Genomic DNA, 27,393 nt, shown 5'->3' on the forward strand with positions numbered 1-27,393 from the left:
ACACGGGGTGATACAAAGCATTATATATTCAGATAAAGTTTATCTTGATACAATCGTAATAAATGTTAAATGTTAGTATTTTTGCAACAGTTATGTACATAATATTAATATTATATTATGTAGGAATGATTATCATTTATCATATAATAATAATAATCATTTTCTTACGAAAGTTACTTATACACTGTGAACTGAAATTTCAAGGTTTATCCAATATTTTATTTTTACATTTACTTAAATATTAACTCCAGACATGAAATAGTTAGTCTCCAGGGAAATAACTTCCCTCACAGACTATGTCATATGTTGGAATGCTATGTGGAGGGTATTTATTAATGAAAAGTCTTTCCACAGCCGAGCTGTCGAACAAAGGAATTAGACTTAGTAGCGACCCGTTCTCGCTAGCCAAATTAATGTTGGGCGCGCCTTTGGCTAATTTGGGAGGCGGGTATAAGTACCGCCGCCCAGGGGACCATTTATTGGATAACCAACAATTTATGAGAGAGACCCTTTGACCTTTCCAGCAGGACTATATCAACCCTGCACCGCAGTGCGATGTCACTCCTGGACACACTGACTCCAGATTCCTACACACCCCTCATACCTGAATCCTTCCCATAACTTCCTCCTTCATTTCCTTGAAATACCCTCCTTACAGCATCCTAAAAGAGACGACATAAACCCTTAGGGAAATGATTTTCCTCATGGCCACCTGTGTGGAACTAATGTTTAATAGACTATTTACCATCGCCGAAAAGAATTATGCGTGTTCCTCTGAGCATCTTCCATTAAAATACCGCTAAAACAAAGACAACATTCCCACATTTCGTATGTGCTCTAAAAACTCCAATAAAGATAGCCTCCGTGATTGAGTGGTTACTATCGTTGGAGGTCGTAGGTTCAAATCCCGGCGTGCGCAAGTAAATTTTACTTTGTTAATTTTTGCTGTCACAATTTATTTATTAAAATAACATGTTTGCGTCACGTTCCAGAGTGAAATTTGCCTTTTTTTTCTTTATTCGTAAAATATATTTGTATACAGTTTTTGTACATGCTTTTCGACTACCACACTAGACACATGTCCGTATTATGGTAGTCGAAATTTTCATTGCGCTGGTAAAAGACCACTATTTAGAATTGAAACGTCTTTGGTGGTTTTAGTGTAAACGAATACTTGGAGAAGGTGAATGAGTTTGTGTATTTGGAAAGTATGTTTACGAAAGATAGGAAGGCTGATAAAGATATAGGAAGAAGAGTAAATATAGGATACTCCATTAATGGAGGACTGAACGCAGTTGGCGCTAGCAAAAATTGTCCAAAGAAGCGAAGCTAGAAATTCACAATCGAGTGCTGATACCTACCCTCCCTAAAGCATGGCAGTGAGTCATGTAATTGGCAGCGGAAGGATGAAAATAGACTGAAAGATGTAGAAATGAGATCCCTGAGGCGTGTGTGTGGTAAAACCATATACGATCGTGTGAAATGTGGAGCTTCGCAAATAATGCAGGGCTGATGTAAGCTTAATGACCAAGATTATCAAAGGGACGCGTTGATGGTTTGGTCATGTAGAGCGAATGAACGAAGAAAGGTGTGTGAGGAGAATATATGACGCGAATGTAATAAATGCTAGAATAAGTCGGGGACGTTCGAGGGAGACACGGAACGATCAAGAGAACCAAATACTTGAATACTAATTTTTCATTTTTTTTAGTCATTTTCGCTGTTTGTTATATTTTGTTTGTATAAATTAATTATTTTTTTTGAAAATTGTTAAAAACACGGAAAATAATGATACGCATGTTTTATTTTAAAAACATTTTGTATCAGTTAGAAAATAATGAGAAGTCAGTATTTAAGTTTCCGAAAAATGAAAATAATGCATTTTAGTAGCTTTTTCGTTAAAAAAGCGGATAATTTGACATCTTTTCTTCACGCCATGTGGTGACATAATAATATTAAAACATTTTTTTGGGCTAGTTTTGTTATTTTTTTTTTAATTAAACCTAAACTAAGAATCTAAGAACCTATTTTCGTATCATAGGTTTAGTATTTTGGGTTAAGTAAGACGAAATAACTATTAAAATGCATTATTTTCATATCTAACTGATACAAAGTGTTTTATTTACTAAGCATGTACAGGTTGATGACCGGATAAATCATCACAATGATAATTGATCACATCTTTAAAAAGTTATATAAAGTCATGGAAAGTGATGAAACAAAAACTTTATTTACTGGGTTAAGTAGGTTAGGTTAGGTTAGGATAAAAAAATATTTTTTCATCGTTTCTAATGACTTTATATCACTTTTTAAAAGTGTGTTGAATTGTCACTGTGTTGAGTTATCATAGAATCGTCCAGGTTATTTCTAAACTTTGTTTAATTTGAGAGTCTTTTACGGTGATTTATTTAAGGTATGATTTATTTTATTTTATTTTATATATTTTTTTTATTTTTTATTTTATTTAATTTATTTTATTTTAACTGACCGGTCAGTGGTTGAGTGGGCATAGCGCTTGGGTCTCACCCGAGCGTCGCGTGTTCGATTCCTCGGCTGGCTAAGTCCTCCATCACAACACAAGCAAAATTTTCAGCTTTCTGTGGTGGTAGTAGGAGATTTTCAAATATTGTCAGGTTATTCGTAACCCGGGAATGTTTGTCTTTCTTTAAAAAAAAAAAAAATAAAAAATAAATAAATTATTATTAAAAAGCCTACCCACTGATAATTTATTAATACTAAACATTGCTATGTAATTACAACTACTTTCATAGTACCTTTAGTACTTATTTTGTGCTCTTGTTATTATATAAAATTATTGAACTCTTTTGTACACCTCTCTATGATGACTTGTATTTTGTACCTGCGTATATTGTTCATACTGAGTTTATTATGTTATAAACTAACTAACTAACCATCACGCCAGTTCCCCACAGGAATAGGCAGAGAGGACGGACCGCCAATCAAATAGGTCTTGGCACACACTCCTTGCCTCATTCACATTCATACATACTCTTATATTATTCTGACATGGCCCGTTATGAACTATATACTTATTATTATACTCCTGAACAACTTACCTGTAACAATGTACATATGTGTAAAAGCCTTCCAGGCATGAATAAACGGATAAATAAATAGTGCATTTAAATGACAAATGAAATAATAATATTTTTATTCCCAGCTGCATTAATGGATTTCCTTTTCAATTTATCCACAATAATATGGCGACAATAGACTGTAAAAAGTAAGATACAACAAATACAAAGAAGAGAGAAAACATGTATTGATTCCTGACTGGAGTATATAACAAAAAATGTATTGATGTATTGATACCTGACTGGAGAATATAACAAAAAATGTATTGATACCTGACTGGAGAATATAACAAAAAATGTATTGATGTATTGATACCTGACTGGAGAATATAACAAAAAATGTATTGATGTATTGATACCTGACTGGAGAATATAACAAAAAATGTATTGATACCTGACTGGAGAATATAACAAAAAATGTATTGATACCTGACTGGAGAATATAACAACAAATGTATTGATGTATTGATACCTGACTGGAGAATATAACAAAAAATGTATTGATACCTGACTGGAGAATATAACAAAAAATGTATTGATACCTGACTGGAGAATATAACAAAAAATGTATTGATACCTGACTGGAGAATATAACAAAAAATGTATTGATACCTGACTGGAGAATATAACAAAAAATGTATTGATACCTGACTGGAGTATATAACAAAAAATGTATTGATACCTGACTGGAGAATATAACAAAAAATGTATTGATACCTGACTGGAGTATATAACAAAAAATGTACCTATTGATATCTGACTGGAGTATATAACAAAAAATATATTGATACCTGACTGGAGTATATAACAAAAAATGTATTGATATCTGACTGGAGTATATAACAAAAAATGTATTGATACCTGATTGGAGTATATAACAAAAAATTTATTGATACCTGTCTGGAGTAAATAACAAAAAAATTATTGATACCTGACTGGAGTAAATAACAAAAAATGTATTGATACCTGACTGGAGTTTATAACAAAAATCAGCATTAAAAGAAAAAGAAAGGTATATAGTAAATATTTACATAAAAAGTAAAGTTACAGATTATGTGTGATAATGTTAGCGAAACAAATTGTTAGAAATATCTGCTTTAAATTTTAGTAATGGAATAAATAAAAAATATCAACGGAACTGATTCCGAGCCTACGTAGCCTTTGGACTGGTTGTTCTGGCTGAATAAACAAAGAACAACTAAGGAAGTCTCGTTACGATTTGGTACTCGGAACGTTATAAACTTAGTTAGGCCAGGTATATCCATTAGGCCGTTGACTAATTTATATAAAATTACGATATCGCTCATGTACGAGTTCGGGTAAGTTAGGGTAATTAATCATGAAATGAATGGCCATTATAATATTACCATATTTCAACGATGAGCACCAATTTATAATACATTGTAAAATTATTAATTTTAAATATTGCACACAGTATCCGGAAACTATTGGTACAAGCGATGATCGTAATTGACGACAAACTACATTGGGATGCACACATCGAAGGAACCTCAAAAAAGCTAACAAAACTCATATATTTCTTCAAAAAATTACGAAATATTTTGTCAACTACAGATCTAAAGAGAGCATATTATGCTCTATGCCACTCTCTTTTGGAATATGGAATAATAGGATGGGGCTCAGCATCATCAAACCATCTTAAACAACTAAAGAAAACTCAAAATTGGATCATAAAGACCATATCTCCCCGTAAGGACGCCAACTACTGATATTTTTAATCTGTTTGATGTTCCAAGTTTACAAAAAATCTATGCTAAAAATATTCTAGTTCATCACCTAAAAAATAAACCAGAGGCAAACCCCTCACACGATCATAAAACCAGAGCCAAGCAAACAGACATACTAAATATACCTAAATGTAATTCTTGGACAAAGAAGCTCTGAATTTTTAGCAATAAAATTATGTAATAAATTCCCTCTCAACATCAAACAAAGGAAAACGAAAAATAACTACATTAAGGACATCAAATCTTCGCTTAGGGAAATATCGGAAGAAGAACTAGCTAATATATTAAAAACATCATCTTAGTCGCTGAAAACGTATACTAACATATATAGTCCCCCTCAGCACAGGATCTCCTAGTGACGAGGACTTCAATGATCTGTTTTTATTTTGTTTTATTTTTTCATGTGCCATACAAAAATGTACCTAATTATTTAAAAAAGTAACTAAAATAAAATAAAAAATAAATAAAAAAATGCGGGAAACTGGGGAATCGAAATCACAGAGAAAACTGAAAAAACTTTTTTTTAAATTACTTTACTTTAGTGGGGTTAGGAACTATGGGAGCCGGGTCTACGCTTTGACACATTTTAAATTACTATACACAGCTGATAGTAACCCCGTAGCTTTTTATTTTTATTTCAAATTTGACCTAAAAAATTTGGACTTCGGCCACCATGTAATATGGTTCATTTTTCTTAGGGTAGGCACAGCTTTTCAGCAATTATGGAATGCACGCAACTGGTTGGGTTATTCACGTCTGATCACCAAACACGGCTAAAGCCATTTAAAGCCACAACGTTTTGAATCTGAAAGGTGAACTTTCATCAGGAGGAAACTGAAAGTATTACCACACTGCCGGAAAATACAACGTCTGAAAGAACTTTCTAGATTTCTAGAGTGTTTTTATGTGTCGTTGATACTTGTTACGAACGAAGCGATGTTAGTATTGCCCTTTGCGCTCCATATTTCCAGTTCGTTCATCGTTCAGCAGCTTGTCTTCAGTTCAAAGAATCAATTTTGTATCTGCATGTTGACACTGTGATTAGCTGGAAACGGACCCGTGCGCCGATAGATTTCAATTAATCAATATTTTTTAAATTACTTTGTAACTATAAACGATGCGAATACCAGACAGCTAAGTTCCTTCTGCCTGGAACTGATGGGACTGTGAAGGGCCAGCCTTGAGCCAAACAGCGCCTGGCGCGAGTTAAATGTTGACTCCCCTTATCAAAACCAATAGACGCCTAGATAGATGATCACTGTAATCAATATTATGCGGATGTTTTTTTATTTTTGTGTGGCGCCGTTTTTGTGAAAAATAACCTCAAAGCCGATGTGTTAGAACTGTTAGGTTTTAGGTATTATCAGCGCCTGAGCGCCTTGACAGTTCTGCGCCCGGAGCGGATTGCTCCAATTGCGACCGCGAGAAACATAACAATGTAGCTTAGCAATGTCTGAGGTACTACATAATGAGAAACATAAAAATGAAGCACAGCAATGTCTGAACTACACACTACATAATGAGAAACAAAACAATGAAGCATAGCAATGTATGAAGTACACACTACATAATGAGAAACATAAAAATGAAGCACAGCAATGTCTGAACTACACACTACATAATGAGAAACAAAACAATGAAGCATAGCAATGTATGAAGTACACACTACATAATGAGAAAAATAACAATGAAGAACAGCAATGTCTGAAGTACACACTACATAATGAGAAACATAACAATGAAGCACAGCAATGTCTGAAGTACACACTGCATAATGAGAAACATAACAATGAAGCACGGAAATGTCTGAAGTACACACTACATAATGAGAAACAAAACAATGAAGCATAGCAATGTATGAAGTACAAACTACATAATGAGAAAAATAACAATGAAGAACAGCAATGTCTGAAGTACACACTACATAATGAGAAACATAACAATGAAGCACAGCAATGTCTGAAGTACACACTACATAATGAGAAACATAAAAATGAAGCACAGAAATGTCTAAAGTACACAATACATAATGAGAAAAATAACAATGAAGAACAGCAATGTTTGAAGTACACACTACATAATGAGAAACATAAAAATGAAGCACAGCAATGTCTGAAGTACATACTACATAATGTAAAACATAACAATGAAGCATAGCAATGTATGAAGTACACAATACATAGTGAGAAACATAAAAATGACTTTGATTTACGATTCTATTAATAAAAAAAACGATAATGTGTAAATATATTCAAAACTTCTTATGAAAGCTCAATAATGGAACAGAAAGTCTGATATTTACAATAAAACACCAGTGCTTTCAGTTCACTAAAATATTTAATTTTATTTATTCTATGAAACAAGCATGATTGAACCAAAAAAATCAGAATTTAAAAGTAATGCATTGTATCGACCGGTCAGTGGCAGGCGTCGTGTGTTCGATTCCTCGATTGGCTAAGTTCCCCATCACAACACAAGCAGCATTTCCCGCTTACTGTGGTGATAGTAGGAGATTTTCTCATATCGTCAGGTTATTCGTAACCGGGGTATATTTGTCTTTCTTTAACAAAAAAAATGTAAATTTAGGGAATGTGGACATAAATGCTGTGATCAGATACGAATAAAGATTATTGTATAATAAATTGATCAAATTTGAAAAATTGGTTTAATAAAAAATATGCAATTTATCCTTTCCGTAGAAATCATTTCGTGGTTTGAAAAAATGTATAAGAATTCAATAATATCTTATTTTAATATCTGGGCAGTTTGGCGTGCTGAAAGACGAGCCGAACCTTGAATTGTGGAAAAGCGATCCGCTTGAGGTTGGTTCGTTCCTTACGACATTGACAGCATAAAAATTTGAATAATTGATTGGTTGAAATGATTTATCTTACTTTTTTGTAAAAATAGCCATAATGATATCCTCACTTGGATCTCCGGTGCTGAGAATTTCACTTACATGTTATTAAAATTTAGAAGTAGGTATTGACAGTATGAAGTAACTATTTGTAAATTATGTAGTGTTTTTTTCTGAAATAATTATAAATATATGGTTTTGGTGTACGTCTGTATTTGGTATAAGTATATTATCTATTTCTGATCTCCATTTGTTTTGTATCCAGCTTTTTATATTTTTGTTGTAAGTTTTGAATGAGAGTGGGATTTTACTGTAGAATTTAATACCATGCTAAATTAATCTTTTATGTAGTGATCGAATGATAATCGGTTAATTTATATCGCGCTATTTAGTGAAAAAAATACATCATTTACGTGTTACAAAATAGCATATCCCAATAAATTAAAATTTAACAACAATTAACGGGTATTTCATAACATCACGGGAGCATTAATATATTAATATTAATAAGTATATTAATACTCTAAGAAAAAATATTAAAATTTGTAATGCATCGGCGCACAGTTCTGACCCCCCACCGCCAAAAGCAGTATAAAATCGGAATGTCGGACGAATTCGAAGCATTTACCTCCCGAGTTCGTGCGGGAGCTGTCATCGCAATAGCATCTCAGCACACGGAACAGTGCGCCGAGTGTCACGACGAACACATCAAATCAGTTACAGTCCCACCACACGGAGAAGGCGAATACAGAAGAACAATGGCGTCCACCGGCGCTAAGGCAGCCGCCAGATTTTTCATAGTTTTCTTCTTTATCACACAGACCTACGCTAGTGGTGAGTTTAAATATATTTCTATTTATTAAAGTGTCGTAAATTATTATTTTTTTATCAGTGCATAAAAGTGCTTTACAATTTCGTTATTTATACTTTAAACTTTCTTATAGAGCTTTTTACAGTGAACGATATATATTTCTTATAGAGCTTTCGTTTATTTAATTTGTAAAAGCTGTGAAAATAATTTTTTTTTCCGCCGTTTGCAAAATGTTAAGGCGATGCACTACATCGTGTTATTTTTAAGTTATTTGCTACGGTTTCTTCGTTGTTCGTGTTTAAGGCGATGCACTACGTCGTGTAATATTTTAAATCGAGCCGCTATCAATAACACCCCTTACGTATTTGGCGATAAGGTTTAAATTCCCTCTTAACACCATTTTTTTGTTTTTTTTTGTGGATGTTCAGATCATTTTATAAATAACTTAATTTACCACATTATACAATAAAATCATAACTGAAAATGGGTTCGTAAGTAGGAGATTTTGAACTTTAAAACAGTTTTCATAGGACTTTACACTATTTTTTCTGGGCTTATAAAAAGACTTATCTAAAAAATACTCGATTATTTCAAAGGCCAAGATGTTTTCTACTCGCAGTATTTAATTAAAGCATCTGAAACATTTCTAGGCGAGCCAATTTTCAAACCAAAAACACATGATTTTGGATTACTACGTATGGCATCGCCTTAAGTATTCCATAATCAACGACTATCATGTGCGTATTTTTTTCAAATTCAATTCAATTCATATTAAATTCTTCATAAATTGGAAAGTGAAATAAACACGCTGAAAGAGATGATTTAACCGATTTTTCATCACTTTTCATAACTTTGTATCACTTTTACAAAGTGTGTTAAATTGCCACTGTCCTTAGTTATCCGGTAACTAATTTTTTGATATCCAGCGGTGTATTGCTGAAATTAGTAATTTTTGCTAATTAAAAGACAAACCAACTATTATTTTCTTCTGCTGGTGCTTTTCCTATCTGAGGCTAGCTAACATTTTTAAACCAATTAAAAGTAGGTACATTTAAAAAAATATTAAATGGAAAACATACTTTGTAACTCACCACTTTTATTGAATTAATAAATGACAGACAACCAGGTTTCGTTTAACTCAAGATTCATCAGGGATATATTGTATTAATTAGTTAACATAATAAGCCCAGATGAAGCTTGAGATACCCAAAAAACCTAGTGGGCTATGATTTATTAATTCAATAAAAGTATTAAATTACAAAAGGTGTTTTTCATTTAATATACAAGTCCCAGTCCCCACCCCAAAGAATTTGCTTCCTTCTAAAAAAATTACAATTTTTATATCTAGATTTTTTGCATGTAACTCTCCACGTATTTGTATGGAAAACCGAGATTAATTAACAATTTATTGTTATGAAAACTTCTACATATCGTAGAATTATGTGTTTGATATAAAATAACTTTTTAAATCAAATCAAAAATTGTCTAGGATAATGATATATTAAGTGTAGCAAAATAATAATTCCCATTTCTTAATAGATGTGTCTACCCAAAATTGTTTGAGCCGTGTTTAGTGATCATATCTGAATAAGCCAGGAACTTTCTTTTCTTTTTCTGCCTTTCATTTGTTTCCAAGAGCATTCGCCTAACGGGTGCAACGAATTAATAAAAAATGGCGAGAAATCATGAAAAAATATTCTTATCCTAGGCCAGTAATAGCCTTTGGCCTTAATTATCTCCGCTTAACACTTCGGAAAGTTATAGCGATGATACATAATTACACTGTTTATACTTAAACTTACTTTTATCTACATTATCATATCAATAAATGCTGCGTTTTGGTCAACAGTGTCCGTCTTTCTTATCTAAGACAAATAATTAAATATTCCGTTATTTTAAATAAATCATGTTATTTACTCTCGATTTAATTAGCTTTATAAATAATAAAGTCAATACTTTGGACTTTTTGAAATCAACATTAATTTAGTTGTTTGTTTATCTGTCGTAGATAGGAAATAAATAGATCCTGATTAAACCATCCGGTATAAGGTATTGAAATAAACCCACACGTTACCTAGTAATACAGCTTGACATATAATTATGTAACTAGCTGAAGTCCCCGTCGTTGCCCGGGCTCGACGCAGAATTTTTTCTAAATCAGATATACAGTAATAATTTTCCTCTTATTTGGGACGTTAAGTGTGCAAAATCAAGTATCAACAATTTGCTTTAAGGCGATGCACTACGTCGTGTAATATTTTAAATTGAGCCGCTATCAATAACAACCCTTACGTAGATGGCGATAAGGTGTAAATTCCCGCTTAACACCATCCGCCTGTTTTGATTTATGCAAGAAAAAAACATGGTCAAAAAGTGCCTTTTATTTTATTTTGTGGGTGTTCAAGCATAAATATTTAAATTTTTTTCTATCATTTTATAAATAACTTAATTTGCCACATTATACAATAAAATCATAACCGAAAATGGGTTCGTAAGTAGGAGATTTTGAACTTTAAAGCAGTTTTCATAGGCCTTTACATTATTTTTTTCTGGGCCTATAAAAAGACTTATCTAATAAATACTCAATTATTTCAAAGGCGAAGATGTATTCTACTCGCAGTATTTAATTAAAGCATCTGAAACATTTCTAGGCGACTAAATTTTCAAACCAAAAACACACGATTTTGCATTACTATGTAGTGCATCGCCTTAAAGGCCTATTTTACGATCCGTCTCAGCTTCTATCAAATTGTGATCAGCAGACAAACGTAACAAAATGACAGTTGTGTTTTCTGCTGACTTGATATAAACTTTTCAGATGCTTTAAATAAATAGCGCGAGTATAATACATCTTGGCCTTTGAAAGAATCGAGTATTTTTTAGATAAGTTCTTTTATAAGCCCAGAAAAAAATAATTTATAACGCCTATGAAAACTGCTTTAAAAGTTCAAAATCTCCTACCTGCGAACCCATATTCGGTTATGGTTTCATTGTATAATGTGTCAAATTAAGTTATTTATAAAATGATCGGAAAACATTTAAATATTTATGCCTGAACATCCACAAAATAAAATAAAAGGCACTTTCTGGCCATGTTTTTTTCTTGCCTAAATCAAAACAGCTGTATGGTGTTAAGCGGGAATTTAAGTCTTGTCGCCATCTACGTAAAGAGTGTTTGTTATTGATGGCGGCTCGATTCAAAATATTACACGACGTAGTGCTTCGCCTTAACGAGGACAAAAAAAAACAAAATGCCGCTTAGTGACCATATTTGAATTTTTGTTAAACACTCCAACCTTACCAAGTTGCCACGATCTTCACAGATGGCGTTAAGTGACTTAACACAACCAGTTATTTTTTTTAATGATATCCCCTGTTGGTCCTTGAACCAGCCAGTAATAACCCTTGATAATACCACGGGTTTTACCTAACTACATGGTTTCCTTCTTCCGTCGTTTTAAATTACCTTTAGATGTTGGGTCTTTGTATATGGTATTCTGGTTATGGCATTTTAAGCTGTTTGTAAAACCCTCGTTTTAAAATGACATGTGTTTGATTTTGCACCTTTTTTTACCAAAGCCGACGTTAACCATACCCTTTAAAATTCTAGACTTGGTCAAACTGGTTTTTCCAGGCATTTATCTTTGTCATCTGCCACTGTGCAACCGAAATTTTTTTTTTTGCATATCACAGAGCATGCAGCATAATTTTCCACATAACAATCAAACTCACTAGGTCTAATAGCCTGTTTCGAGGTTAACAATTTAAACATTTGTGTAAAGCAATATAAAGTAATCACTACATACACATGAACACAAATACAAGGAGAAAGAAAATACGTGTTACGTAATTGGCCAGTTGGGTACAGTGAGAATGCATTGTAACAATATTTTAACCTTAAATAAATCAATATTCCCGATAAGAAGCAAAGTGAAACTTAAGAACAACTTGGGGGACAATTTGATTTTAGCAATTTTTGGCGCCAGTGAGACATGGGTATTTATGTTATTAGGCTGAAGGTAGTGGGGACGGAAAGATCGGAAGAGGAAGGTGGGAGAGTATCTAGCTATTCATATCTGGTCACCAAAAACGGCTAAAGCCATTTCAAGCCATGTTTCAATTCTGAATAGTGGTCTTACACCAGGGCGATACTGACAGTATTTTCCACTCTGGAACGTGCCTCAAGGATACTAAATATCATTTTAAGTGAAATAACACAAATAATCAACAACAAAAAATTACTTTCGCACGCCGGGAATCGAGAGCCTTTCCTCTCATACAAAATATAATACAAAAATATAGACTAAATAAACAAAATCTTATGAAGGAAAAGAAAAGACTTAATATTATAATCGAGGAGAATATTAAACACTAGCTGACGCACCCGGCGTTGCTAGGGGTTATCCTTAGGAGATAGACATATACCACCACGCACTTTTCTGTAGACCTTTTAAAGATATACAATTCCGTAGTACATTATTTTGATGTATCTCATAAGGTTTAGCCAGGGTTAACAATGTTGTGCCCGAAAATATATTTGAACGACTTGATTATAAAACATCGAATTTTCTGTACTTTCTATAAATATAATATGCATGTATTATATATGTAAACCTTCTGGAAGAAATTCTCTAAATGATAGTAAAAACCTTATCACAATGCGTTTCGTGGTGAAGTCTGATGAAAATAGTTTACTTTACCTATAGATGTTTTTAGTATGTACCCTACCAGCTTACAAGCTTTTAATATCTCTTTGTCCAATATATGTCTATTTTATTTAAAAATATATTTAATCCTCCTGATATTATTTGGTAATATATCGATATAATCGTTATATCAATCTTTACACCTAGATCATTATGACCTAGATTAATTATCGGATCCCTAGGATAACTACTAATGCATTTTATACCGATTTCCCAAGCATTTTATAGTTAGCCAGACCGATTGCTCATGGATCGCACGGAGAAAACTTACTGATATAAAATATTGTTAATTTATTAAAAATTTGGTCAAATTATTCGTTTTCTTGTTAAAAATGGGACTGGAGGCTTAAAATGATTGATTTGACAAATTTCATAACAAACTTTCAGTAAAGCACGAAAATGTTTTGATGAAGTCAGAACACGTGTTCTTCTTAGCATTAAAAATATTATCGTATCTCGTTCATTATATTCATCCGGACAAAGCCACCAGCACGAACGCGTGTTGAGATATAATCTGAATGACTAATATTTTATTAGTAAATGGTCATGCAGTCACATTTTTAAAATTATCTTGATAATGAAAAAGCCGTACTCATTTTTCTCAGTGCGTGCATACGATTTCTATCAGTTCTAAGAGCTTAGTTGGTTCAGCCCCATTCATTAATAAACCAGCTATTTCCCTTGAAGTTTTGCGTCTATAAGTTGTGTTATCCGACACCTTGGAGGCCGCGCTAAAAGTAGCGGCTTTTGTCTACGGACTGTCGGAAATGTATTCTGACCGTGCTCGCAAATATCGCTATCTGACGATAGTTGATGAATTTCGTCAATATCGTAATGACATAGGGCTTTATCGATTGTCCATGCTAAAGCTTCTGATAGAGTCCACACTTTCTAAGAGGTAGCAATTACAATTATGTATAATTAAATTGGCCATCAATTTTATCGGTTATCAGCTGAATGGACCTTCACCTAGCCATCTAGCCAAGTCCTCCATTTGCCATCATTCTACTAACAACTTATAATGATGGAAGTAGGAAACACGGAGTAAACTTATTAACGTATTGCTAATTTACTAAGAATCCCTTCAAACTATTCGTATTCCTGTTAACAACGGGATTATAGGCCATTAAAGAATGAATTGCTAGGTATGATACTAATGTTTTGTCACTCTGTCCGGACGTATGAAGACATCGTAAAAATATTAAGACAAACGCAGTTGGATGAGCACGTGTTTCGATATTATTATGAATTTACTAACACTTTATCAGGAAGCGTCCAACAGGATTATTTATACATTTTTCTCCGTGAAGAGTTGAAATGTTGTCAGGTATTCCTAACACGGGAATGTTTGTGCGTAATTTTATTTTCCATACTCCATTCTTTCGGCTGACTTCCTTAATTGATTCGTCTTCGTTGCGTTCGTTAATTGTTGCAAATTGCATTAAATGGTGGTAAGTGCATCGATCGTTCGTGTTCATGCACTAATCTCGGGTTCAATTCCATCGAAACGAAACCCAACTGAGGTATTACTACAAGACAACAGTGACAGACGAAGTTTTATTGAAAAATTGCTGCAATTATCGAATTGTGAGCGTTCAATTCGTTATTCGAACCCCCTGGCTCTCATATCACCAACACCAGGACAGGACTAAAACTTTACAAATTGGAATTATAATTAATTATTACTTATATTCCGTGATTTTTCTGAGCTTGTCAAACATACTATTTTTGGTTGTCTGTGCGTTAATTATTCCTACGAAGCTATGTACAGAGCATCAGTTCGATCCTGTACGAATGACTTTGAAGCCATATCTAGGGTGAGGAGAAATTGCCTGGCAGCCATCTTGTATGACTAACTTTTGAACTAATTTGTATGCAAAGTGATGCATAATAAACAATTATTATATTATTTTTGTGTCATTAATGCGGTTATAATTTTTTGGGGAGTATTGGATGAGACAAATAATGGGATACGTCATGATTAAATTTAAGTTGGTTTTTGCAATTTTCATTTATCTTTACACTCGCCCCGCGTCTTCAAATTGTTCTCGAATTGCTCTGGGGATTTTTAGGTTCAATGAACTCAAATCTGCTTTGAATTTAAGTGTCATTTTCTAAATCAGTTGTGTGAACAATGACAAGCGTTCAAGTACCTACCTACAATATGATTTTATGATTGAAACTGATTTGTCGAGAATCGAGAATTCAGATCTCGTGATATTTCACCTGTCTGTATTTCAATAAAAAAAGCTGCATCTTTCAAAGTTGTCGTACCAATTTGGGACTGGCAACTGCGCAATGTTCGACCGTACCGTGTAAAAAGGACAAACCCATTAAAATCAATATGCATAGTAATAAAACAGCCTTTTGACGCGTTGACAAATTATTATCTTTTTTAACTGTCGCTCTTCGGGACTTCTTGCGGAAGGGTGATTATTCATTATTAATGGATAGTTAATTAACCCTTTGATTTCCCAGTGATTAAAAGCACTGATTGTAAACATCCATTTTGTCATTCTCGTTCAAAATAATAGTATGTACAAACCTCCTACTAAGTCCCCGAAGGTAAAGCAGGTAAAACAATACACAATGCCACTCGGTTTCGCCTCAGATCCCAACCTTTCCGGCTTTCGAAAATAAATTTAACTACTTATCTGTAATTGACATAAAAAAAATACTTATTGGCTGATTTCACTCGACCGTTCGGAATCTTATCTGTCTGTAAATTTGTTTGTTACGTTCCGGTTCCGTTTCAAGATGGTGGATGAGTTGGATACTTTCTTTATATCCCGCAAGAGTTCCATCTGGTTCAGTTGATCGTGCCAAGCTTTCCTCGGGCGTTCATGGAAAGTGATGAAACAAAAACTTTATTATCTAGGTTAAGTAGGTTAGGTTAGGTTAATTTTTTTTTCGTCGTTTCTAATGAATTCATATCACTTTTTAAAAGTGTGTTGAATTGGCACTGTGTTGAGTTATCATGGAACCACATTCGCTATAGATGCCCGAACCATCTAAGTGTCCCTTTCTTAATCTTACCGATTGTGTAGAATTTGCTTAAATATTTTTTTGATATTAATATTTATTTATTTTTCATGTTCTCCATAAAACGGTTATACACCAATATATCGTGGAGAAGATTTCAAATTAAAAGGTTTACACAGGCAGTTTTACTATTTTGTCACATGCGTTATAAGATAGTTACTGAATTGTCTGTAGGTGACATTGAAAATGTCGATGGCTAATGCAGAATCGTTAAGCAGTTGAGTCGCTCTGTTTATTGGCGCGTTCTGATAGGCAGAAGTCCTCGCTTTCGGAGCATATAAGAGTGCATGGGATCTCCCTCTAGTATAATTGTTAGGGACATAAAAGTTAACCTCTTTCAACATAGGCGGATTGTGTATTGTACCAGAGATTAACTTAAAAAAGTGTTTGCCTAAAAATATTTTTCTCCGGGCTTCTAATGTATTGACATCGAGCATTCCTGTTAAGAACAAGGATGGATACAGGAATGGATATTATGTATATTCCCTCATATACAGGTAACGCATCAACCTTTTTTGTACCTTTTCTATTTCTAAGATATGGTTTTGTTCATAATATGCGTACTAAGGAACTGTCTATGAATAAATCAAATATGTATTAGATCATGGCGTATAAAATTTATACATAATAGATCCGGTTGACGAGTCATTATTTACAAAATAATAATATAAAATTAAACGGAAAGATAATGTTTATTTGTCAGTTCGTTTGTTTTTACATTTGACCGGGTCAAATAAAATCATTTAATATGTACAGAAATAAGTATTGATTTAAACAGCCTTATCTCTATTATGTTAAATTCTAATTTATAAAGAAAGACACCGTAAAATGGAGCCAATTATCAACTTTGAAACTGAATAACTTATTTCATAAATTATGGTCGAAGGGTAACGCTCTCGTCTGTCAAGCCGGAGGTTGCTGGTTCATATCCCGGCGTGCGCAAGTAGATTTAATATGATTAATTTGTGTTATTTCACAGTTTACTCATTAAAAAATATATATAGTATATTTGCGCCACGTTCCAGAGTGGAAGATACTCTCAGTATCACCACCATTCAGAATTGAATCGTTAAGGAGATGCACTACGTAGTAATGCAAAATCATGTGTTTTTGGTTTGGAAATTTGGTCGCCTAGAAATGTTTCAGATGCTTTAATTAAATACTGCAAGTAGAATACATCTTGGCCTTTGAAATAATCCAGTATTTTTTAGATAACTCTTTTTATAAGCCCAGAAAAAAATAGTGTAAAGGCCTATGAAAACTGCTTTAAAGTTCGAAATCTCCTACTTACGAACCCATTTTCGGTTATGATTTTATTGTATAATGTGGAAAATTAAGTTATTTTTAAAATGATCGAAAAAAAATTAAATATTTATGCCTAAACATCTACAAAATAAAATAAAAGGCACTTTTTGGCCATGTTTTTTTCTTGCAGAAATCAAAACAGGCGGATGGTGTTAAGCGGGAATTTAAACCTTATCGCCATCTACGTAAGGGTTGTTATTGATAGCGGCTCAATTTAAAATATTACACGACGTAGTGCATCGCCTTAAGCCCTCTTTAGCCGTGTTTGGTGATCAGGTTGCTAGGTATTTCCCCACCTTCCTCTTCCCCATCTTTGTCCACTCCTCTACTACCACTACCTTCAGCCTCACAACATTCCCCAAGGATGCCATAGTCTCACTGGTTCCAGACGATTGGGAGCAGTTGGTATTCTTTGCGGTTTCACATTTAATTAAAATTGTGCCCGAAATAATTATTTCATAACTAGCTCACTTGTAACCGGTCTTCAACTCAACTTTTCTCTACTTCAATAATTATAATATCCTTGTATTTCTTCCGGAAGAAATTCTCTTAATGATGGCGAAAACCCTAGTTAAGAAGAACTAAGCGCACAAACAGACAGACGCGGATAGTGACTTTGTTTTATAATATTTATAGATACTAATGTATTGTCACGATTACGAATTAAGGCGATGCACTACGTCGTGTAATATTTTAAATTGAGCCGCTATCAATAACAACCCTTACAGCGCCTTTGAGGTGATTTCTCACGAAAACGGCGCTATATAAATTAGCCAAATATTATTACGTAGATGGCGATAAGGTTTAAATTGCCGCTTAACACCACCCGCCTGTTTTGATTTATGCAAGAAAAAAACATGGCCAAAAAGTGCCTTTTATTTTATTTTGTGGATTTTCAGGCATAAATATTTTTTTTTTTCCGATCATTGTATAAATAACTTAATTTGCCACATTATACAATAAAATCATAACCGAAAATGGGTTTGTAAGTAGTAGATTTTGAACTTTAAAGCAGTTTTCATAGGCTTTTACATTATTTTTTTCTGGGCCTATATAAAGATATATCTAAAAATTACTCGATCGTTTCAGAGGGCAAGATGTATTCTACTCGCAGTATTTAATTAAAGCATCTGAAACATTTCTAGGCGACCAAATTTTCAAACCAAAAACACGTGATTTTGAATTGCTACGTATGGCATCGCCTTAACTAAAAGTTTATCAGGAAACGGCCTCTAATGCCGTTTTTAGTTTACTATGATCTGGGATGTTCCGGGATGTTCCCGAACCTTTCAGACTATTCCACAACAATCCAGAATGTTCCGGAATGTTCTCGAATACTTTCGAATGTTCTGGACTGTTCTAGAAATGTCTAGAGGGTGAAACTTCCAGCCCTTATATCTTCAAAAGCACGCCGTTCAGGTAAAAACGGGAACCTTCTTCGTGGATGGGGGATAGAGGGCTACCACACCATATAACTCTCTTGATCGTTCCGGGACTCATGCGTGCGTGCATGGGGATCTAAATATTTAAACTATCGAATATATAAAAAAAAAAATTAATTGGACATAATCTTAAATTGAGTAATACCAAATTTTGATAAACTCAAAGTTGACCTGTAAGTTTTAAATTTAATTTTAAACATGATTAAATTATTTAAGGTTCTTGCCATAGATCTATTATTATATAGAATATTTATTTTAAGCAAGGCCTTCTAATCCTGGCGCGCGCAAGTAAAAATAAATAAATGTGTTATTTCACAAATTACTAATTTTGAAATTATATAAAGTATATTTGCGCCTCTTTCCCGAACGGAAGGATAATCTCAGTGTCGTCCTGGTGTGAGGCGACCATTCATAATTAAAACGTTGCTTGAAATGGCTTTGGCCATGTTTGTTGACCAGATCTGATTATCCCGGTTTTAACCCACCTTCCTCTTTATCCCCTTCCCCTACCTTCAGCCACACAATATACTGTCCTTCTTTAGCCAACATTTCGGACAGCATTACAGAGTCCATCATCAGGGCGTATGTGTGAAAATATATAATGATTCCTAAAGAGGAGGTAGCGTTACACAGCACAATGCCCCAAAAATAAATCACTTTAATACTTTTGGCCGTGGAAATCTCAAATCACTGGTTGTGGAGTTTATTAATTTCAAAATGACTCTAAAAACTCCATGACAGAGAAACTGGGAGAGGAAAAGATGCGTGGGTGAAGGTTGGGAAGTATCTGGCTATGGAGATCAGGTCACTTAACACGACTAATTCTAAGCAATGTTTCAATTCTGAATTACGCTTTTTTTACTGGGGCGATACTGATACTATATATCACTATTTTATTATAAAACTAGCTATACCCCTAGCTATATACTAGTGTTTGGATTTTATGTCAAACAGATGGCACCATATTTGCAAGAATAGCATGTTTGTCCAACAGTTTACGCTGTTTATCAAAAAAGTATGTTTTTCCTGTCACGGGTGACATTATACAGGGTGTATCGGCACGTACCCTACAAACTATAACCAGCTTTTCCTTAGCACATTTGGAGTAAAAAATGTTATGGGCACTTTGCTGTCCGGTAACATTTTTTTTTCAATTAAAAACAAAAAATAAATAAATAAATCCACACTCCGTCACTGTCATTTGCATTGTTTCTCGTGTTCAACAGCTGTTATTAGCAAGTGTGTCAAAAAGTGTCCTCGCTCTTTCGTACACACTAAATAATAATAGTTAAAAATGAGACGAATGGTGCCATGCCATTTCGTTGTGATCGTAAAAGCGCGCTAATGTAGGTACGTACGTATATTATTCAACGAAACTCGAATAAAATATTGCCAGGTGGGTTTTAAAACTTTGACAAAGGATAAAACAGTGGTGACATGTGGTGAAAATATGAATAGTAAATTTTTTATTAAAAAAAATGTTACCGGACAGCAAAGTGCCCATAACATATTTTACTCCAAATGTGCTAAGGAATAGCTGGTTAAAGTTTGTCGGGTACGTGCCGATACACCCTGTATAATATATAAAAACACACACGTATACGAATGCAAAGTTGTGTCAAAATTTCAAAGCAATCTGTGAAGAACTGTCGGAGACTAAACATTTTGAACAAACGAACATTTTTATTTATGTAAATTTGTGAAATAATACAAGTTACATTAAATATAATCCGATCAGCCGGGGATCTTCATACTAATTAATTATTGAAGACAATATTAGCAACCATACCATCTAGGAATTGAACCCAGGACCCAGCCTTGTTGGTGATTTGCTCCCCAGCCCGGGCAAGGCTGGGTTTAATTCCTAGATGGTACCGAATCTTTTTCGGTTTCAAATTTGTGTTCAAGAATCGCTAATATTGTCTTCAGTGATTCAATTATACAATTTGTTCAAGAATCGCTAATATTGTCTTCAGTGATTCAATTATACAATTTGAGGTCTTACTTATTAAGTTATTCCAAAAATAAAATCAAATATTCATACTAACGAAATTAATTCGATTCTTACTCGCCGGTTCAACGTTGGTGTTGTAAAGTCAGCCTCGAGCCAGGTTTAAGGCAAAGCTAAATGCCAAATCACTATTTTGATTAATCTTTATAACGAATTGGTGTACATTATGAATACCAAAAAAATGCTTTAGATAAATTGAAGGTTTTCCTATCGTTTCGCTTGAGTAGAATACAAATAAAAAATAAATTACTCAAAAAAAATATAAATGTAAACTACTAAAAAATTTTTTTTTCAATAGAAATGTATGAAAGGAAACAATTTTGAAAAAATACAGTATTATAGCTAAGATTATCTGTAACAGTTTCACTTGATTAACTTTTTTGCTTTCTTATAAAATTATTTAGAAAATAAATAAAAACCAGTTTTGTGCTTGATATCGAACGTTTCTAGACTCCGTTTGCCAAGCGATTGTAATGCCTATTACCTACGATATAAGGTATACGAAGAATAAACACATTTTTGGCTTGTAGCTTCCTCTTAAGACAGTTTCAACCAAACAAACGTCAGTTTAACAAGTTCTAATCTTATGCGCCGCGTAACATTTACACTGCGTTTATAAGTAGGGGGGTTATTTTTTTAATTATATCAAACCGGTCAAAATTGAACCACGTTAAATATATGACAAATTAAAATGTTCTCAGATTTCCAAAACTCGTATATATTATTTATTAAAAAAAAAAACCGTATAATTTTAGTGTTCAAAAGGTGCCAATTTCATGCCACCCCGGCGCCTTTTGCTTGAGGGTCAGGGCTCCCTAATACGGGACTACATTGTCCTAATAACGTTATATTTGACCTTTATATATCCTTTATTATGCGGAGAAAATTGAGGGTCAACATCAGAGGTCACTTTGGGTCGAAGACTCTTATCTCGGAAGATAACTTTCCAGTTGTTATAATTTACAATTCATATTACTAATTAAATAACATTATATGTTTTTCTGAACAGAATAATAATCATTTTAAATGCTGACTTAAAACTAAATACATTATCGTGAATTACGATTACTTCAGGAAAATGATTTATACTCAGGGAAAACCGCAATAAAATACAGTTTATATGAAGACACGTGTGTAAATTGTTCTTTTACATTTATTGTATAACCAACCCAACATCTCCATCATAGGTCGCCCAAAGAGGTGGTTTCATAAGTCCATCACTCCTGGATTCCTACCCTCCCCTCATACCTTTTTCCTTCCCTTCCTTTCCTTGAAAAGACCCTCTACACAGCATCCCCAAAGATGACACAGTGACACTCCTGTGTTCATTTATTAGTGTATTGTCTATTATTCCGTCATCACAATAAACATTAATGAAAGCCACTATATTAAATATAAAAAATGAAATAATTTTACTAATTATGTTTTGTTCTTTCTTTACAGATATATGCTCAGCCGGATGTCAAGGAGGTAAGTTCTCCACAGAAAACAAACATCCTCAAAATATATTTCTTTTTATCAATACTATCTTCCACGTTTTGACTTGAAACATCCCCTGCTATCAAAGTAACTCCATTTAAGAGTTTTTATTTATTATTATCAATTATTCAGAATGATAAGAAAATACGAAATTATAAAACTAATGTTTATGAGACAAGGTTTTTATGCATAGCACAAAGGATAACATATTATTTTTAAGCAGTAATTATTAACATATAAATTGAAAAAAATCTTCCGATAAAAAATACATGCCGCTAACAGCAATTGAACCCACAGCCTTGTGATTGCCGGTCAGGTGCTCTATCAATATTAAAAATACCAGTACACGTTGAATAATTTGACGCGTTTTGAATAAGCCAACGTAGCGCAATTGGTAGAGCACCTGACCGGCAATCGCGGGTTCAATTCCCGTCAGCGGCATGTATTTTTCAGTTTATCTAGGAGTAAGGCTAATAATCATTGCTTAAAATAATATTGAAAGTATTATGTTTGAATACATATATTGTGTTAGGTAGCCAATTTATTTTCATCGGAACCCAGGACATTGCCCTAAATAAGAATGTTTTCTTTAAAGATAATTTATGAGAATAATAATAATTGCACTCGGAACATTGGAATGGTTTCTTTACATGGGTCACATTAACATGAATCTTTAAATATTGCACTTTTTTAAAAAGTGCATATTTCACACTGGAAGGGTTTATTCTTCATGTGCAGAGTCTATTGCTTGTTGAAGTTCACCTTCGAACTGCTTTTGCAGTCGCGGTCAACAGATATTTTATGAAAATATTAATAATTACACTCAGAACATGGGAATGGTTTCTGAGTGAGGTTCTGGTCCGTAAATCACTTGACCTTTCTTGCAGGATCATCCCCAAAGGATGGCTTCATCAAAGGTAACACATACGTGTACTCCCTCGAGGGAACTGCCACCATCCAACTGTCCGGAGCGGACAAACAAGAGACCACTGTCAAGTTGACGGCTGGTGCTACCGTGGTGGCCCTGGGAAATTGCGCCAACTTGCTGAAAGTGACGTCTCTACAGATCACTGGGAATGATGGTGCTGTAAGTATACATTGATCTTTTTACTATAAATAATGACATGAACGGTTCCATGACAACAAAGACAGAAACAATAAAGTTAACCTAACCTAACCTATTATTTTATTGTTTAGTAGTCATTGTTTTGTTTAACCTGGTTAATGACATGAAAAAGGTGTAACTCTCTCAGATGTTCGGAAGACCTTGACTTTGCGGAGTGAAAGATAAGTGTGCAAATGAATTACTAGAAACATACGTTTTCGTGAACATCTGAGAAAACCTGCATTAATGTATTAAGCCAATTTAGAAGAGTTCGGTAGAGAGAGTTAAGATTTTCAGAAATCATCGGAATATTATAGAAATTTTATACGCAATATTAAAGAATCAGGTTTTTGAAGCTTATTGTTAAAACCAACAAGAAAATGTTGTCACGTGTTATGGAACCACCATAAAATAATTTATTTTTTATGTAGGCACTAGGATGTTTGTTAGTGTTCCTATGTTTAGTATAATTTGTCAGTTGTTCCAAAAAGGCGCTCGATATCTGGCCAATCGAAATAGGTCACAATTTCATTAATCTGGAGCAGCTCAGTCATTTTACATTACTCACTTCTGATACCTAACTCAAATCTGACATATATACTTACAGCAAACTCCCAGACGGTGATTGATTTCTTATAATTTGTTCTTTGTTTAAAGTACCGCAAACCTTTTTTCTAACACTTTTCATATTTATTTTCAGAAATACCAGAAGCCCCGTGACATGGAGAAGCTGATCAGGTTCACCCTGCAGGACGGAGTTCTGGGCTCAGACATCTGCGCTGAAGAGGGAGATTCTCAGAGGTCTCTCAACATCAAGAGGGCTCTGTTGTCCCTTCTGCAGACTGCCGTCAAGCACAACACTGAGGTAAACATCAACAATTACATATTAGGACAATATATTACCCAGTCCATCTATGAGGTCCACGGGGCGACTCCTGAGGTTATTATATTAGGTAGGTGATTCTGAACTCCCATCGTACGAAAGAAGAACAATCAGGTCAATGGTCACTTCATGTTGGACTGCTCCCTGGATTCGACAGGTTCGAAACCTGAAGTGCAGACATGTTTTCACTGGTTTTATTACCAAAAAGAACAATGACATAAAATAAAATTGAAGAAAAAGAACAAACATCAAACCTAACCTAACCCATTACTTTATTATTTTCTTTTCTGACATTTTTATTTTTTATCCACCAGTTAACGTTTGCAACACCTTCCGGTGTGATCGATACCCTCCCCTCAGTATCGTCTCTGAATAATTCACAATCGAATCATTTGCTTAAAATGAAATCAGCCATATTTTTTAAACCAGATCTGAATAGCCAGATAGTTCAATTACTCCAGTTTTCGATACTTGATGTTGTTTAAAATGCGTTTGTCCTACATTTCTTTTATCCACGAACATTCTCCAACGGGCATCAGGTATTCTTCAGGGTCCTGTTGTGAAGACCTGTGCTGTTTTCACACAAAACAATGATCAATAATTCCAGTAAATTTTAGCAATTCCTGAACTAATTTAATTATTTTTCCCGAAGGTCGACGTTTTTGGCATTTGCCCCACCACCTTCTCAGTGAACAAGGAAGGCAGTGGTATCTTGGTTCGCAAGAACAGGGATCTCAACTTCTGCGCACACAGAGAACAAGGAAAGCAGGATCTGCTCACATACATCTACAACCCTCAGTCTGTAAGTACCCCTTTTTACTCTATGTCAATTTTATTATAGATGGATTTATGGATAGATTATGGTGATTCATACATTATGATGTTAATCAATTTCAAACATTTTAGAGAAAGGTTTTTTTGATAAACTGAATTACTATAATATGTAATCGACATTGTAAGAATATTCGTTCTATTTTTTTCTTTCAGGAGATCAAGAACTCCCACATATTGCAGTCTGACTTGCGAGTTGATGCTGTCTTGAAGAAAGGAATCGTTGAGAAGGTCGAAGCCAAGGAAAACTACCTCTACAGACCCTTCTCCGTTGGACAAGCTGGAGTCAAGGGCTCCGTGACCACAAAACTGAACTTGAGGGAGACCAACAAGGGAACACTAGCTTGTGAGTTGATGGCTTTTTAATAAATTGGGACTATGGCCAATTGCGATAGGATTCCAGGGTTCCACAACAGTGTCTCTCGGATAGATACTATAGGATAGATTATGATTTTGTAATCCAATAGTGGATTGGTTGTGCCTGTGATTGTGACTTGTGATCATCTAGCCACGGATATATTGTGACTGACATCCTAAAATACTTGATGTTACTGTTTCAATCTGTTGATAGTGGTTTTTTTTTATCAAAATATGATAACTGGATCATCCTGCAGTGGATACATTGTAACTTCTCCTAGCAGTGAATAGTTTATGAATTATGACCATGTAATCCAATATTTAATGGAAATGTTTTGACTGTGTCATTATGTGGTGGATGGAATGTAATTGTTCAATTCAACTATGGGTAGATTGTAGATGCTTCATCCTGCAGTGGATGTAGGGTAACCATATCATTGGAAGCGGATAAATTATGAATATTTAATCTAGCAGTGGATAGATGTGACTGGATCATTGAGCAATACATAGATTATGACTTTATAATTTAGCAATATTGTTAAATTATGACAGGGTCATCTGACAGTAGATAGATTGATCAAATCAGCCAACAATGGATGGATTGAGTCTGGGTCATCCAGAAATGGAGAGATTCTAACTGAATCATCCAATAATCTATAGATTGTAACTGTCTCAGCTAGCAGTGAATTAATTATGACTGTCATCTAGCCATACTTAGATTGCCACTGGTACATCTGATATTGAATATATTGCAGCAGATGACAGAGAATAATGACCATGTTATCTTTCCAGCCAAGTGTGTCGTACCCAAGTCCATCATCTTTGAGAACCCACACATCGTCAGCACAGAGCACAACATGGATAACCTCAACCTGGCTCTCAAATCTGCCACCCAGGCCCTCAATGGAAACGTACAGGAAAAGTCTGCCGCTATCTTCGCTGGACTCGTCAGGGTATGTAGAACTCTTCTTATTATTTTTCTACCCTTCCACATTATTATGCTTCTTTTGGATAATTATGCAGATCGACCTCCATTTCTCCTGTCTAAGAATATTTCCAACCAACATCAGGCATACCACAGGGTCTTATTGTGGAACTTTTACTATTTTTATATAAAATCTAGGAAATTTGACCTTTATATTCCTGAACTTTTGTACTTACTTTTCCGCAAAGTTAATAAGTAAATTAAATATGCCAGTTTTTGGTGGAGATTCTCATCCGTCGGAAAGATGCTTCATTTTTTAGGTTATTCTGCAAATTTTAGCTGTAAGGGCTTGCTCCTATTTCTCTCATTCATTTATTTATGTATATTGCAAGGAGACACCTAGGATGATTCTTACCATGGCCTTTTTGATATCAATTTATGTGACGAAGTTCTTCATGAATGTATTTACTTGTGTGTACTCCAAACGTTAGTATAGGTGGTGTTCATTCATCAAATAGACATAACTAATTAAACTTCATTTTATTTCAGGTTATGCGAGTATCAAACAAAGACGACATCTCGAACGTCTACAAGCAGATCAAGTCTGGCTCAGCCTTCAAGGATAACAACTTGGCCAAGTAAGAATACCCTTAATTTCCATGAATGAAAACAATTTCTTCTTCAATCATTTGCTCATTGCTGGGGATAGTGCCATCACTTCAATTCCCCTGTTGGACAAGGCTCCTTCACTCCTCGCAGTCCTGCGCCGCGTGGAGAGCGAAAAACACAGAATTTC

The 27,393-nt window shown here is 34.2% G+C and overlaps 1 protein-coding gene across 1 annotated transcript in view; it reads left to right on the forward strand.

The window, feature by feature from the left end:
- Positions 1–8,302: 8,302 nt before the first annotated feature.
- Positions 8,303–27,393, forward strand: part of apolpp (retinoid- and fatty-acid binding glycoprotein apolipophorin) — a 69,472-nt gene continuing 50,381 nt past the window's right edge. The window contains exons 1-8 of the mRNA XM_089649088.1: positions 8,303–8,534; positions 22,461–22,487; positions 23,384–23,583; positions 24,302–24,466; positions 25,137–25,286; positions 25,472–25,661; positions 26,465–26,625; positions 27,147–27,235. Of these exons, the coding sequence (XP_089505214.1) occupies positions 8,303–8,534; positions 22,461–22,487; positions 23,384–23,583; positions 24,302–24,466; positions 25,137–25,286; positions 25,472–25,661; positions 26,465–26,625; positions 27,147–27,235 (1,214 nt within the window). The remainder of the gene's footprint in view (positions 8,535–22,460; positions 22,488–23,383; positions 23,584–24,301; positions 24,467–25,136; positions 25,287–25,471; positions 25,662–26,464; positions 26,626–27,146; positions 27,236–27,393) is intronic.

This window comes from Hesperophylax consimilis, chromosome 29, assembly GCF_061612785.1.
Source record: "Hesperophylax consimilis isolate HC1 chromosome 29, BYU_Hcon_1.0, whole genome shotgun sequence".
NCBI classification, from domain to species: domain Eukaryota; kingdom Metazoa; phylum Arthropoda; class Insecta; order Trichoptera; family Limnephilidae; genus Hesperophylax; species Hesperophylax consimilis.